General features: G+C 48.7%; 2 protein-coding genes across 3 annotated transcripts in view; both read left to right on the forward strand.

The window, feature by feature from the left end:
• The window catches only part of LOC311309039 (cAMP-dependent protein kinase catalytic subunit alpha), a 15,379-nt gene extending 7,361 nt beyond the window's left edge, over positions 1-8,018 (forward strand). For both annotated transcript variants that reach the window (XM_084438186.1, XM_084438185.1), the window contains exons 2-10: positions 286-347; positions 1,324-1,452; positions 1,550-1,648; positions 2,408-2,490; positions 3,003-3,129; positions 4,663-4,758; positions 5,788-5,910; positions 6,391-6,555; positions 6,963-8,018. In XM_084438186.1, coding sequence (XP_084294312.1) covers positions 286-347; positions 1,324-1,452; positions 1,550-1,648; positions 2,408-2,490; positions 3,003-3,129; positions 4,663-4,758; positions 5,788-5,910; positions 6,391-6,555; positions 6,963-7,088 — 1,010 coding nt within the window. In that variant the 3' untranslated portion in view covers positions 7,089-8,018. The remainder of the gene's footprint in view (positions 1-285; positions 348-1,323; positions 1,453-1,549; positions 1,649-2,407; positions 2,491-3,002; positions 3,130-4,662; positions 4,759-5,787; positions 5,911-6,390; positions 6,556-6,962) is intronic.
• A 2,957-nt stretch (positions 8,019-10,975) lies between these two features.
• samd1a (sterile alpha motif domain containing 1a) overlaps positions 10,976-12,500 on the forward strand; it is a gene marked incomplete at both ends in the record, with an annotated part of 5,814 nt that continues 4,289 nt past the window's right edge. Inside the window, one exon of the mRNA XM_084439125.1 lies at positions 10,976-11,332. Within this exon, the coding sequence (XP_084295251.1) occupies positions 10,976-11,332 (357 nt within the window). The remainder of the gene's footprint in view (positions 11,333-12,500) is intronic.

Consider the following 12,500-nt stretch of genomic DNA (forward strand, 5'->3'; position numbering starts at 1 on the left):
ACACATTCAGACACACACGAATGGGAGCAAACACACATTATTTATTCACACCCGGATCCAACTGGGTCTGATTCAAAACTTCTGCTTTTGAATAATCCGAAAACGCGGGCGAAGCCACCATAGCTGCGACCACGTAACCCGCTGTGTTGATGCTGCAATGTGAAGAGCGGCGGTTTTGCACTTTTGTCGACCAAACGACCCACAGAGCGAGTTATTGAGCAATTGAGCTGCTGGTCATGGCAAAAAGAGGGGTAGGTGCTAATGAATCTGTTTCTTCTGTTACAGTGAAGGAGTTTCTTGCCAAAGCCAAAGAAGATTTCCTCAAGAAATGGGAGAATCCAGCACAGGTGAGAGAGAGAGAGAGAGAGAGATGGGGAGATGGAGAGAGAGACAGACGGGGAGAGAGAGAGAGAGATAGAGACAGAGAGAGAGAGAGACAGAGACGAGAGAGAGAGAGACTGACATACAGAGAGGGGTTAGTCACTTTCACCCTGAATCACCCATCAGAGAGAGAGAGATGGACAGAGGGAGAGAGAGAGACAGACAGAGAGAGGGGTTAGTCACTTTCACCCTGAATCACCCATCAGAGAGAGAGATGGACAGAGAGAGAGAGAGAGAGAGAGTCAGACATACAGACAGAGAGAGAGGTGTTGGTGACAGTCTCACCCATCAGAGAGAGAGATGAACAGAGAGAGAGACAGTCATACAGACAGAGAGAGAGAGAGAGAGTCAGGCATACAGACAGAGAGAGAGAGAGAAAGAGAGAGGTGTTGGTGACGGTCTCACCCATCAGAGAGAGAAGGACAGAGAGAGAGAGAGTCAGACAGACGGAGAGAGAGATGTTAGTGACGGTCTCACCCATCAGAGAGAGATGGACAGAGAGAGAGTCAGACATACAGACAGAGAGAGAGGTGTTGGTGACGGTCTCACCCATCAGTGCTCACACGTTCTCCAAGAGGCCCCGGCGCGTTCCCGCCCATTATCAAATGAACTGCCTTTGTGTGTGGGAAGGGCTTGGGGCCCTCTGCCGGGCTCGGGGCCCTCTGCCGGGCTGGGGGCCCTCTGCTGGGCTCGGGGCCCTCTGCCGGGCTCGGGGCCCTCTGCCGGGCTCGGGGCCCTCTGCCGGGCTGGGGGCCCTCTGCTGGGCTCGGGGCCCTCTGCCGGGCTCGGGGCCCTCTGCCGGGCTCGGGGCCCTCTGCTGGGCTCGGGGCCCTCTGCCGGGCTCGGGCGGGATCAGCCTCGCCGGGACCACGTCTCAGATCTCACGAAGTGGAATTATGGCCGAAATATGACGTCTTCCGTCTCTCCCACTCTCCTCCCTAGCAAACCGCGGCTCTGGACCAGTTTGAGCGTCTGAAGACGCTGGGCACCGGTTCGTTCGGTCGAGTCATGCTGGTAAAGCACAAAGAGTCAGGCCAGCATTTTGCCATGAAGATACTTGACAAACAGAAGGTGAGTCTCCCAGGCTTGTTGGGTCGTGTGGTAGCTGCCTGTAGTCTCTGTCGCGGGGACCGCCTCACCCTCCCTTTTTTTCTGTCATGGCCGCCAGGTGGTGAAACTGAAACAAATAGAACACACGCTGAACGAGAAACGCATTCTGCAAGCGGTCAGCTTCCCCTTCCTGGTGCGGTTGGAGCATTCTTTCAAGGTACTGGATGTGTGTGTGTTTGTGTGTTATGTTGTGTGTGTGTGTATCTAGGTCTGGGCACTGGTCAAGTCTGGGAAGTGAGGGCCCCAATGTTTTCTCCCTTCCTCATCAAATGAACTGCCCTAGTGAGAGGGTGTGTGCGCCCTCTGCTGGGCTCTAGTGGAATTAGTTTTGTGTAGAAACGTCCTCCAAATGTCTTAGCAAATATGAATTGGAATTATGGCAGACTGTAATGTACATATTGATTTTTGCATGGTCACATTTCTGTGAAATTTCAAAAGTACTCAGACGCATAACGGTTTGTGTCTTTCACCCGGCTGGGTTTTGAAAAGCAGCCGATGCTTTTAAACATGTTTAATCTTTAGCTGAAACGCAACATATTTTTACTTTGACTTATTTGTTGCGCTATATCTTCCGACCAGCAGTGGCTGATAGCGAGCACTGTGGTTGCTGGGCGCACCACCCGTGGAAACATATTGAGCTCGATGGCAAAAACGCAGAAGAAGACAAGCGATTTTGTCCCACTCATTTAAAAATATGACTTGTTTTAGCTAAAAATTCATGTTTATTAGCAGCATCCAGCTTTCAAAACCCAGCGAGGTGAAAGACAGCGCTCGTGCGTCTGTGAGTACCTTTGAGATTTCTCTGCTGCACTTTATCAAGGAGTTTGTCCTAGGTCATTTACCGTTTAGGTCTCCCTGTTCTAAGTTTGTTTGCCCTTCCCTGGTGTAACTGATTTATCTCTCGTTCTCTCTGCAGGATAACACGAACTTGTATATGATAATGGAGTATGTCCCTGGAGGAGAGATGTTCTCACATTTAAGGAGAATCGGTCGGTTCAGGTGAGTTCTGTGGTCAGTCTGTTTACCCCCGTATCCCTCCAACACTAGCCATGTTTCCATCCACACGTTTTATGCGAATTAAGTTATATCGAATTAAAAACGTCTTATGGAAACAGTGAACTTCGATTAAAAATCATGAAAATCGACCAAATGTTTGTACTGTCGATCTCATTTTCTCTTGTTCGATAAAGGTCTTTTGTGATAAATGCTTTATCCGATTTAAAGCTCTAGATGGAAACGCACGTTCACTGGCTTTATTCACATTCATATTTTTAGCGATCCTCACACAATTCGATTGACAAGTGGATGGAAACATGGCTACTGTGTCTCACTTGAAAATAACCACACGGTGAACTCTGCCCAACTCCTCCAAGCCGTCACACAGCAGAATTCCACAGCCTGACAGGAAATAGTGGCGTGGAGCTCAGCTGACCCTTTGACCTCTGTTGCAGCGAGCCACATGCCCGCTTCTATGCCGCCCAGATTGAGCTGACCTTTGACCTCTGTTGCAGCGAGCCACATGCCCGCTTCTATGCCGCCCAGATTGTGCTGACCTTTGAATACCTGCACTCGTTGGACCTCATCTACCGAGACCTGAAGCCTGAGAACCTGCTCATCGACCAGCAGGGCTACATCCAGGTAGGACGCTCAGTCTGGTTATTACCATGTTATTACCATGTTATTACCAGGTTATTACCAGGTTATTACCAGGTTATTACCATGTTACTACCATGTTATTACCATGTTATTACCAGGTTATTACCAGGTTATTACCAGGTTATTACCAGGTTATTACCATGTTATTACCACTGTGGTTACCTGGGGTTCTTTGGTAGGCAACACTAAGGGACGAGCATTTCAAGCAAAAATAGCTACTATTCGATATTCACTGGGAACCATTAAAAAAAAAAGTCAATCCAGGCACTCAATAAAGTGATCGGGAGGAAAAAAAAATCTTAAAAAGCCTTTGTGACTTACATGATTAAAAATGTCAACATGTTTTAATCAAGCATTGGCAGTCTTCATCAGGACATCAAAGGCTACATCAAAGGCTTTTTAAGATCATTTTCCCCTCTTGATCACTTTATTGAGTGCCTGGATCGACTCCTTTTAGAGACCAAGAGATCCTAGAGCACCTACTACGCTCACGATACTCGGTCTCTCCTTTTGAGCGACTGGTTGTCCCACCCTGTTTTCTATCATTCACTGGGAACGACTCCATCCCTCTGTGGAGAGACCCCACGTGCGCGCGCACACGCCCGTAAACGCCTCAAACACCCTTCGCCGTCGACGAAGCGGACGGAAAGCACGTCTTTCGCTATCATCTTTGAGATGAGGGCCGTTGTTTGCGCTGCACGTCTATCATCCAACTCACTTTGTCTGGTGACAAAGCTCCCCATTGTTGATTGTTGACGGGTGTGGGCGGCCCCCACCATCTGCTGCGTGATTCGCTCTCATATGACTGCATAGTTGTTGTAGACTTGATAGGCTAGCTTTACCTGGCAGAGTTCTCTGCACCTCCATTTTCGTTTTGTTTTTTTCAATTGATTTTCACACAGCTTTTTGGCGGCTGAAGTAGTTTTTGCATGTTTTCCGTTTGCACTGTAAATCTATCCCATCTCACAGCAGCAGAGCCGTAGAGAAGGCTATACTGCCCTCGCGCGGAAGACACGGCAAAAACAAGAGAAAATATACTTTTAAAAATAGGGGCGGCTGTAGCTCAGTTGGTAGAGCGGGTCGTTCAATGATCGAAGGGTCAGTGGTTCGAATCCCAGCTCCGACTGTCCACATGTTGAAGTGTCCTTGAGCAAGACACCTAACCCCAAATTGCTCCCACTGAGCAGGTTAGCACCTTGCATGGCAGCTACCGCCATTGGTGTGTGAGTGTGTGTGTGAATGGGTGAATAAGAGGCCATTGTAAAGCGCTTTGAGTGCCGCTAAGGTGGAAAAGCGCTATATAAGTGCCGTCCATTTACCATTTAAAGACAATGATAGTCACAAACTATTGTTTTTTATTTTAATTTAACGTAATCGCTATTTGAACATTCGAACATCATGACCCATCCTTAGACAACACCAGCACCTGTGACCTGCTGGTTCCTACAGTGAGCTACGGTAGTGTGGACACCCAAAGCATGCTGGGTAACCAGGCCTCTCCCCTCTGCGCTCCAGGTGACGGACTTCGGCTTCGCCAAGCGGGTGAAGGGGCGGACCTGGACGCTGTGCGGCACCCCCGAGTACCTTGCCCCGGAAATCATCCTCAGCAAAGTGAGTCTGCTGCTATCGCTTTTTTTATTTTTATTTTTATTTTTTAAGATATTTTTTAGGGCTTTTCAGCTTTAATGGGAAAGGACAGTGTAGAGAGACAGGAAACGTGGGAGGGAGAGAGAGAGAGGGGAGGACATGCGGCACAGGACCCGAGCCGGGAATCGAACCCCAGTCCGCCGCGCGAAGGACTAGCGCCTTCATATGGTGCGCACCTTACCCAGTGAGCTACCGGGGTGCCTGTGGCTGTCGCTCTTATCGACAACGCCCACAACCGTTCGCAAGTCCCCCGGGGCCCGAATATGCTCACCCGGGGAAGCTTTTCACTGCAACACAGGGGCATCACAGCCCACCGATATAGGACCAGTATTATATTATTAATATTATTATCCTATGGTCAGATCCTGCTAGGCACACTGAGGCCCTGAGGGCACGTCACCGAAGCCGAACGTCAACATCCCAGAGATTACAACTGATTACAGTAGAAGCACTTGGTGGCACACTTTGGTGTCAGTGAGTTATTGGTTGTGCCTCCGGCTAAAGAGACTAATTTTGATATCTCTGCCCCTCCTCCTCTTTGTCTCTCTCACTCTCCCTCCCCCCCCCTCTCTCCCTCTCGCTCTCTCTCCCCTCTCTCTCTCTCTCTCTCCCCTCTCTCTCTCTCCTCTCTCTCCCTCTCTCCCTCTCTCCCTCCCTCTCTCTCTCTCCCTCTCTCTCCCTCTCTCTCTCTCTCCCTCCCTCTCTCTCTCTCCTCTCTCTCCCTCTCTCCCTCTCTCCCTCCCTCTCTCTCTCTCCCTCTCTCTCCCTCTCTCTCTCTCCCCCCCCCCCCCCTCTCCCTCTCTCTCCCTCTCTCTCTCTCTCTCTCTCTCTCTGTCTCCCTCCCCCCCCTCTCTCCCTCTCTCTCCCTCTCTTTCCCTCCCTCTCCCTCTCTCTCTCTCTCTCTCTCTCCCCCCCCCCCCCCCCTCTCCCTCCCTCCCCCTCTCTCTCTCTCCCTCCCCCCCCCCCCTCTCTCTCTCTCTCTCTCTCTCTCAGGGTTATAATAAAGCTGTGGACTGGTGGGCTCTAGGGGTGCTGATTTATGAGATGGCTGCCGGCTACCCACCGTTCTTTGCAGACCAACCTATTCAGATCTATGAGAAGATCGTATCGGGCAAGGTGAGCGTCGGCAGAAACCAACGCGGCGCGGCCCTCCGTCAGCGTGCGCCCTCGGATAATGAAGTTGTCTCCCAGAATGCAGCGCTGCATCCCAACCACGCTCTCCTCATACTGCAGACACAGTTATCCCAGCCTCTTTTCACTGCCTCTCTCAGAGGCCGTGACTCCGCGGCCTGGCGGTTAATACAATCTATTATTTTCCACATGACTCATCGAGCTTAGCGCGCGGCATGCCTGCCTCTACGCCACTCACTACGAGGACATGTTCCTATTGGCGCTGATCTAGATGAACTTACCCAAATCAAATTTGAATAATTAGATTTGACGAGCCCCAGCTATAGCCTTCAGCATGTGGGAAAACATCGCTGCCGAAATAAATAGCCGCTAATCTTTGTGCGTGTGTGTGTGTGCGTGCGTGTGTGTGCGTGTGTGTGCGTCTGCGTGTGTGTGCCTGCCCGTGTGCGCTTCTGCCCCACCCAGGTGCGCTTCCCCTCCCACTTCAGCTCGGACCTGAAGGACCTTCTGAGGAACCTCCTCCAGGTGGATCTCACCAAGCGCTTCGGCAACCTGCGCAACGGCGTCAACGACATCAAGGGCCACAAGTGGTTCGCCACCACCGACTGGATCGCCATCTACCAGAGGAAGGTGAGGGGACACGCCCTCCAGCACACAGCTGAACCCAAACTTCACCCCGGAGGGGGGAGCGCTTGTTTTGGGGTTGAGTGGGGACTGTAGGGGGGGGGTTTGAACGGGAAGGGGGTGTGCTCTTGAGGAGGCAAAGCTAGTTTATTCGTATAGCACATTTTAGCGACAAGGCAATTCAAAGTGCTTTACATGAGGCGTTAAAAGCATCAAGACAAAGTGCAAGAAACACATAAAAGGTCATATAAAACTAAATGCAATAAAAAAAAAAAAGAGATTTAAAACGAAGTGGAGGGAAAATAAAACACAGGAAATGGGGCCAGTGCCAGAGGGGAGGAGATGGGAAGTGTGTTCTGAAGATGGCCACCGTCTGCTCAGCATAAAAGCATGGCTACCTCTGTGTGTTTCAGGTGGAGGCCCCTTTTATTCCCAAGTGCAAAGGCCCAGGGGACACCAGCAACTTCGACGACTACGAGGAGGAGGAGATACGAGTGTCCTTCACAGAGAAATGCGGAAAGGAGTTTGCCGAGTTCTAGAGCCGACCAGGAGGAGAGAGACGGGCATGTAGAGAGAACGGGGATCGGGAGGAGGAGAGGAGATGGGAGGAGAGGAGATGGGAGGAGAGGCGATGAGCTGGACTGCTGACTTGCATCTTGTAACGACGACATCAACAATGTAAAATCCCCCCCCCCTCTCCCTCCCCTACGAAGAGAGTTGCAGAGGGAGAGGAAGGACCTGACGACCAGCAGCGTTGCCTTTTCTGATTGGTTCTCGTGTAATCTATCCATTTTAGGTTTTCTTTCTTGTGTTTTTGGGCAGGGGCTGGAAGGGTAAGGGGGCTCCGTCCTCTCTCCTCCTCGGTCTGTCTTTCTGGAGGTGGAGTGACACATTTTCAGTCTCTGCAGGTTTAAGGCATTGATGTTCTGTTCTGGTACTGACTCTGCTAGGCTCCTCCCGAGTGGGTCGTCGTCCGCAAGCCTGTAAAAATAACCAGGGCGTTTGTAATTCTCCAACCAGTCCTATCTTGTCGCTCTGACCCCCCCTCACCCCCTACCCCCCCCCTCTCACCCCCCACACCCCGTCTCTCCGTCCCGAATCTGTCCAAGCAATACCGAGTCCAACAGACGTGCCTCTCATTAAGCCAACTGGTTGCAAACCCATGTGGAAAGCATCGGTGCAGAGCTTTGGCTATGGGGGTATCAGTCCTTGTGCCCGTTCTAGTTGAAAGCTTGAAATTCTGCACACGCCTTCGTCCGCTCGATGTGGCATGATTATTGGGTACACAGGATCCTCACCGCTTGCAATTCAGGCAACGCCGACCACTTTGATCAGAGTAAAAAAAAAAAAAAAGATAAAAAAAAGATTTCTCTCTACAAATGTCATCTAGGTCTTAACTTTTTTTCGGGACCTGTGGAAGATTGTGTACATGAGCTCAGCATTTCTAATGTTAATTAAGTCTGTCTTTTCCTCAGCTAAATTTATTAGAGCGTTTTAAAAAAAACTTTTGGTGATCATTTTGTCCTTTCCAGTCGATCTGTGCTTGTGTGTTATGTAGTCTTCTAGAATGGGTTAAAAGCAGTGATTTGGCAGTGACTAACATTTTGATCACACACTCCTTGCTATTGTTTATTTAATTGAAAGCACATTTATACATGTATGTTGATATGTAATGGCTAATATCCATCTTTTTTTCCCCAACATAGCTGTGAAACCGAAATGAAGATTTCAGATATTAACAAGTATGACTTCTGTCGAATTTGTGCAAAGCAAGAACCTGCTTAAGCAAGGTTTCTGTTAACTATGAAGGTGGTGGATTTTAATATGTAACAACAGTAGCAAAATATTCAAGCAAAGGTTGCATGTTATTTTTGTACGATATCACTTTTAAAAGTCAGGTGTAAGAGAGAGTGGCGTCGTGTTTTCAAAATGAGGCACCTGAGGGAAGGGAGACTGAGGTGGTTGTTCAAACTGACTTCGCTGCCCTTTTATTAGGATGGATCAAGGCCCACTTTTTTTACCTACCAGAGATCATGGTTGATTGTTTTCATTATGTTCAAGCAGTTCGCTGATCAAACCATGTCAATTTAACAGCTCTAGCATTGTTCTCTTGTATTTCCCCAGAGATGTACCACTTTTGAACGGACTCCCAGACAGATTGAGACTGTCAGGACTTCAGACGGTAGTGTGGGAATTGTAGTTCTCCACACATAATGATAACGTATAACAATCAGATGTTGGGAGGTTATTGTAAAGCTGTCCCGTGAAGAAAAGTAAACACAAATCATTGTTTGTTTGTTTTTTTTGGGGGTGGGGGTGATCTTTGGATGCAAGACAATCACAGCCTAAATCTATGGCTGGTTTGTAGATGAGAGGTGTGACAACACAACACATTGTTGTTTAATTTCTCCACAGGCTGTCTTGCACCTAGTTTTTTCCCCAGATAAAGAGCATTGTAACACAGTATATGTGCTGTTACCCGAGTTAGAAAGCCAATAATCAGGGCCCACAGGGGTCAGAATCAGGGTCAACTAGGCCCTGCTAAAAATGCATTTCTCTGATTTGTAGTTGATAGTGCATCAATTTTGTCATCAGGCTTGTGGTATGGCTTGTTTTTTTTCTGATGGTTTGAGTCTAAAACGAGGCTGGCTTAGACCATTTTGACTACTTAGACTTTAAGTAGTCTGTGATTAAGATCCAGGCAGCCTCTGAATGTCCCGGGAGGTCTGGTGAAAAGGCCGCTCCAAGAAAAACTTGGAAAAAACCGGCGTCGAGGCTGATTATGAACAAGAAGTGTACATTTTTGTTTTCAAATTCGCATTTCTAATGTCACTGGTTTGCTTTCTTTTTTCTTTTTTTTGCATGTTGCAAAACAACTGAAGGTGCAAGAGATACCTCAGACCTGTTAGTGTAAACGACACTGGGATTAGAGACCATAGTCTGCTCAGCGCATTGATACTCTGCTGGTCTCCTTCTAGCGCGCCTCTGGTCTGTGCATCACCAGGAGCAGTGGAATGTCACCCACATGGATTGTCACCTCCATTCACTGCCTTACCAAGACCATCAGAAGCACACCTCCAATCAGCTATTTAAGGTTTTAGATTTGTTTGTGATAATGTTTGCTATTTGGGACAACAATAATAGTAATTAAATTGTTTGCAAAAAAAACAGTTAATCCCCTGTGGTTCTGCAAACCGTGTTCTGGTTTTGTGTTTTGGAGTTGGTGATCTGAGAGGAGAATTAAGTGCTTAAATCCTCTTGTGACACTGACAGCATGGAGTCTTCTGTTAGGGTTCCCGTACCAATCTCCTGTTACTTCTGAGTTTGTACCCGTTTCTACCGACCTGCTCTCTCCCTCGGCCGCCCATCCTATCCAGCAGCTTGTCTGTGCTCATCTTCACTCTTCTATCTGCCTCCCGTTGCATTTACTTTCCATACACGTCATATGAACGCTTCACTTTCTACATCCTGGAGAAAACGTTGTGTTTCTGTTCATCTTTTGTAAGTGTATTTTCAAAAACATGAATCTTTTCCTCCTGACCTGGGTTCAAGTGATGGTGTGGTCTGTTGTGCTCCCTCGGGAAACAATACTGTATATCTCTGCCTTTAACAGTCTTAACTATCTTACCTTCTGGAGAACTTGACGGATACCCTTAGGACACAAGTATGTAAAAAAAAATAAAAAATACATAAAGTAATATTTTGCAACATGTATCATTCCAATAAAGTTTTACTTGTTGAAACTAAATTTGCATTACTGTCTTGCAAACCTTACATTCGCTCCAACATTTGTTTTATTGGCTACTTAAATGAGTTGAAGGCATTGGCTAAAAACTCGCATGGAGGCTGTGAAGTTTTGTGGGAGTACTGGAATGAAATAAACATTGGGTTATTACAATTCAGTGAGTCTATCAATGACACATTTATGCGAGTTTGCCCATCCCTCTCTCCGGGCCGTACAGATGGCCTTCCAGATGAAGCCCATCTGTCCACCGTAGCTCCATAATAGGGATGGAGCAACACTTCCCATCAGCTGGATTCTGCTTAAATGGCATTGGCATCTCATACTGGTAGGCCTTGTACCCTACGATACTCCCCACCAGCTACAGAACCGCTTGGAATACTACCAACATAACCAGTCCTCCCTGTAGGCCCAGTTCCATATAAAAGGTAGACTACAGTAGTCTACTACGATCTCTGGCGACGCCTTGTCAAACTGCGGGGAGAAATACAATTTCGCAATACCACCTTAAATCCCCCCTTGTGGAAGCGTGCGGTCCCGAGCGGTCCACCTTAAGCGCACAAACAACGCAAGCGTACAGCGAGGTTTCCGCTCATCAGCCGGGCTGGAAGTCGGACCGCGGATCACGAAAAGAACAAGGTTGACGCACTGAGGCAGAACCAAACCAACCCACCTAGCACAAGAATGTCTGAATCCCAATATCGCGAATGGATTTTGGATACTATTGACTCACTGCGGTCTCGAAAAGCCAGACCAGACCTTGAGAGAATCTGTCGAATGGTCCGTAGACGACACGGGTCGGAGGCGGATCGAACCTGCGCGGAACTCGAGAAACTGATCCAAGAGGAAACTGTGTTGAAAGTTAACTACAAGGGTTCAATTTCCTATCGAAACGCAGCCAAGGTGCTCAGAAGAAGCAGGAAAAAAGATGACATTACAACCAGCAGACGAGCGGTGGTGGAAGACGCCAGCCACTCCGATTTGAGCAACGGTGACAGCGCACTCGGTCCCATTGACCAAGATGAGACGGAGGATTTGGAGGTAATGCAAAGCAGACCAGCCAGTGACATGACGGACATCCCGTCTCCTTGTGCACGATCACCGCACCAAGTCCCGGTCAACAACTGGGATTTTAATAAGGGTATAGCGCGTGCCCAAACGGTCCGGTAGACCGGTTTTCGTAGTCGGTGAGCGGAACCGTGTGAATACAAGTGCATCTAAAAACTGCCGCAGACGGGGAGCGGCTGTACCGGGGGTGAAATTGCCAACAACAATGGAAGCTGCGCGTGTAATGTAACCCTGCAAAAAGAGCTCGCCACTCCTGTACAAGCTTAGTTTTTAATCTGCGAAAGCTCAAGTGCAAACAATCCCTCACTTAACTTGCACGACTGTCTTTTGCAACAGCCACCATTATCAGCCGAAGGCGCTTTTCGCCTAAACTCGGCGTTGCGGCGGAGGGGGGTGAAGGGGAAAAAAGTCACACAAACACCTCGTATGTGCGTGAGCGACCGGGGGATCGTGGTTGGTGTATTCCGAGAAGGAATGGGGTAGTTGGGAGCACGTAGTTGGGAATAAGCTTTTCACGTTGTCGCAGGGGGAATTGACCCGTAGGCTAGTGAAGTGTGCTCGCACGAGGAATCGGGCTACCGGGTCGTGCTTGATCCGGGCGAGAACGGGGAGGTGTTTCGCACGAGTCCTCCATTGCGCACTTTGGATAGGATTGGAGCAAAAAAAAATGTAGCGTATTCGATATGCAACTCTCTGACCCGTCACATGTTAGAATAAAGAGTTGGTCAAACACATTTGCATTGGTTAGATTTCGGCTTAGGCCTACTCTCATACATCACATGTCAGTATCCTTATGGCGTAGACTAGGCCTACGTGATTGTGTGTTTTAAATGTTAAGAATCCAGAAAGTTGTTTTTATAATGTCTGCCCTACGCGCGTGTGTGGAGGTGCGGGGCGGGCTGGAGTTGCGCGCTCGCACTCGCGCCCTGTGGATGTGGACACGCACACAGCTCGGCTCTGCGCAGATGTGCAGACAATCGTCGATCCTACGGAGCAAATTCAACATTTGCTTGGAACAGAATTGGCCACCAAGTTCTATTACGCAGAATGTAGCCTATTTTCAACGTGAGTTCAAACATATTGGGGGGACAGCAAATGCGGCTATAGTCCGTAGCGCGGATATCTCGCGTTGCCATCCCGT

This window comes from Borostomias antarcticus (assembly GCF_949987555.1).
Source record: "Borostomias antarcticus genome assembly, chromosome: 5".
NCBI classification, from domain to species: domain Eukaryota; kingdom Metazoa; phylum Chordata; class Actinopteri; order Stomiiformes; family Stomiidae; genus Borostomias; species Borostomias antarcticus.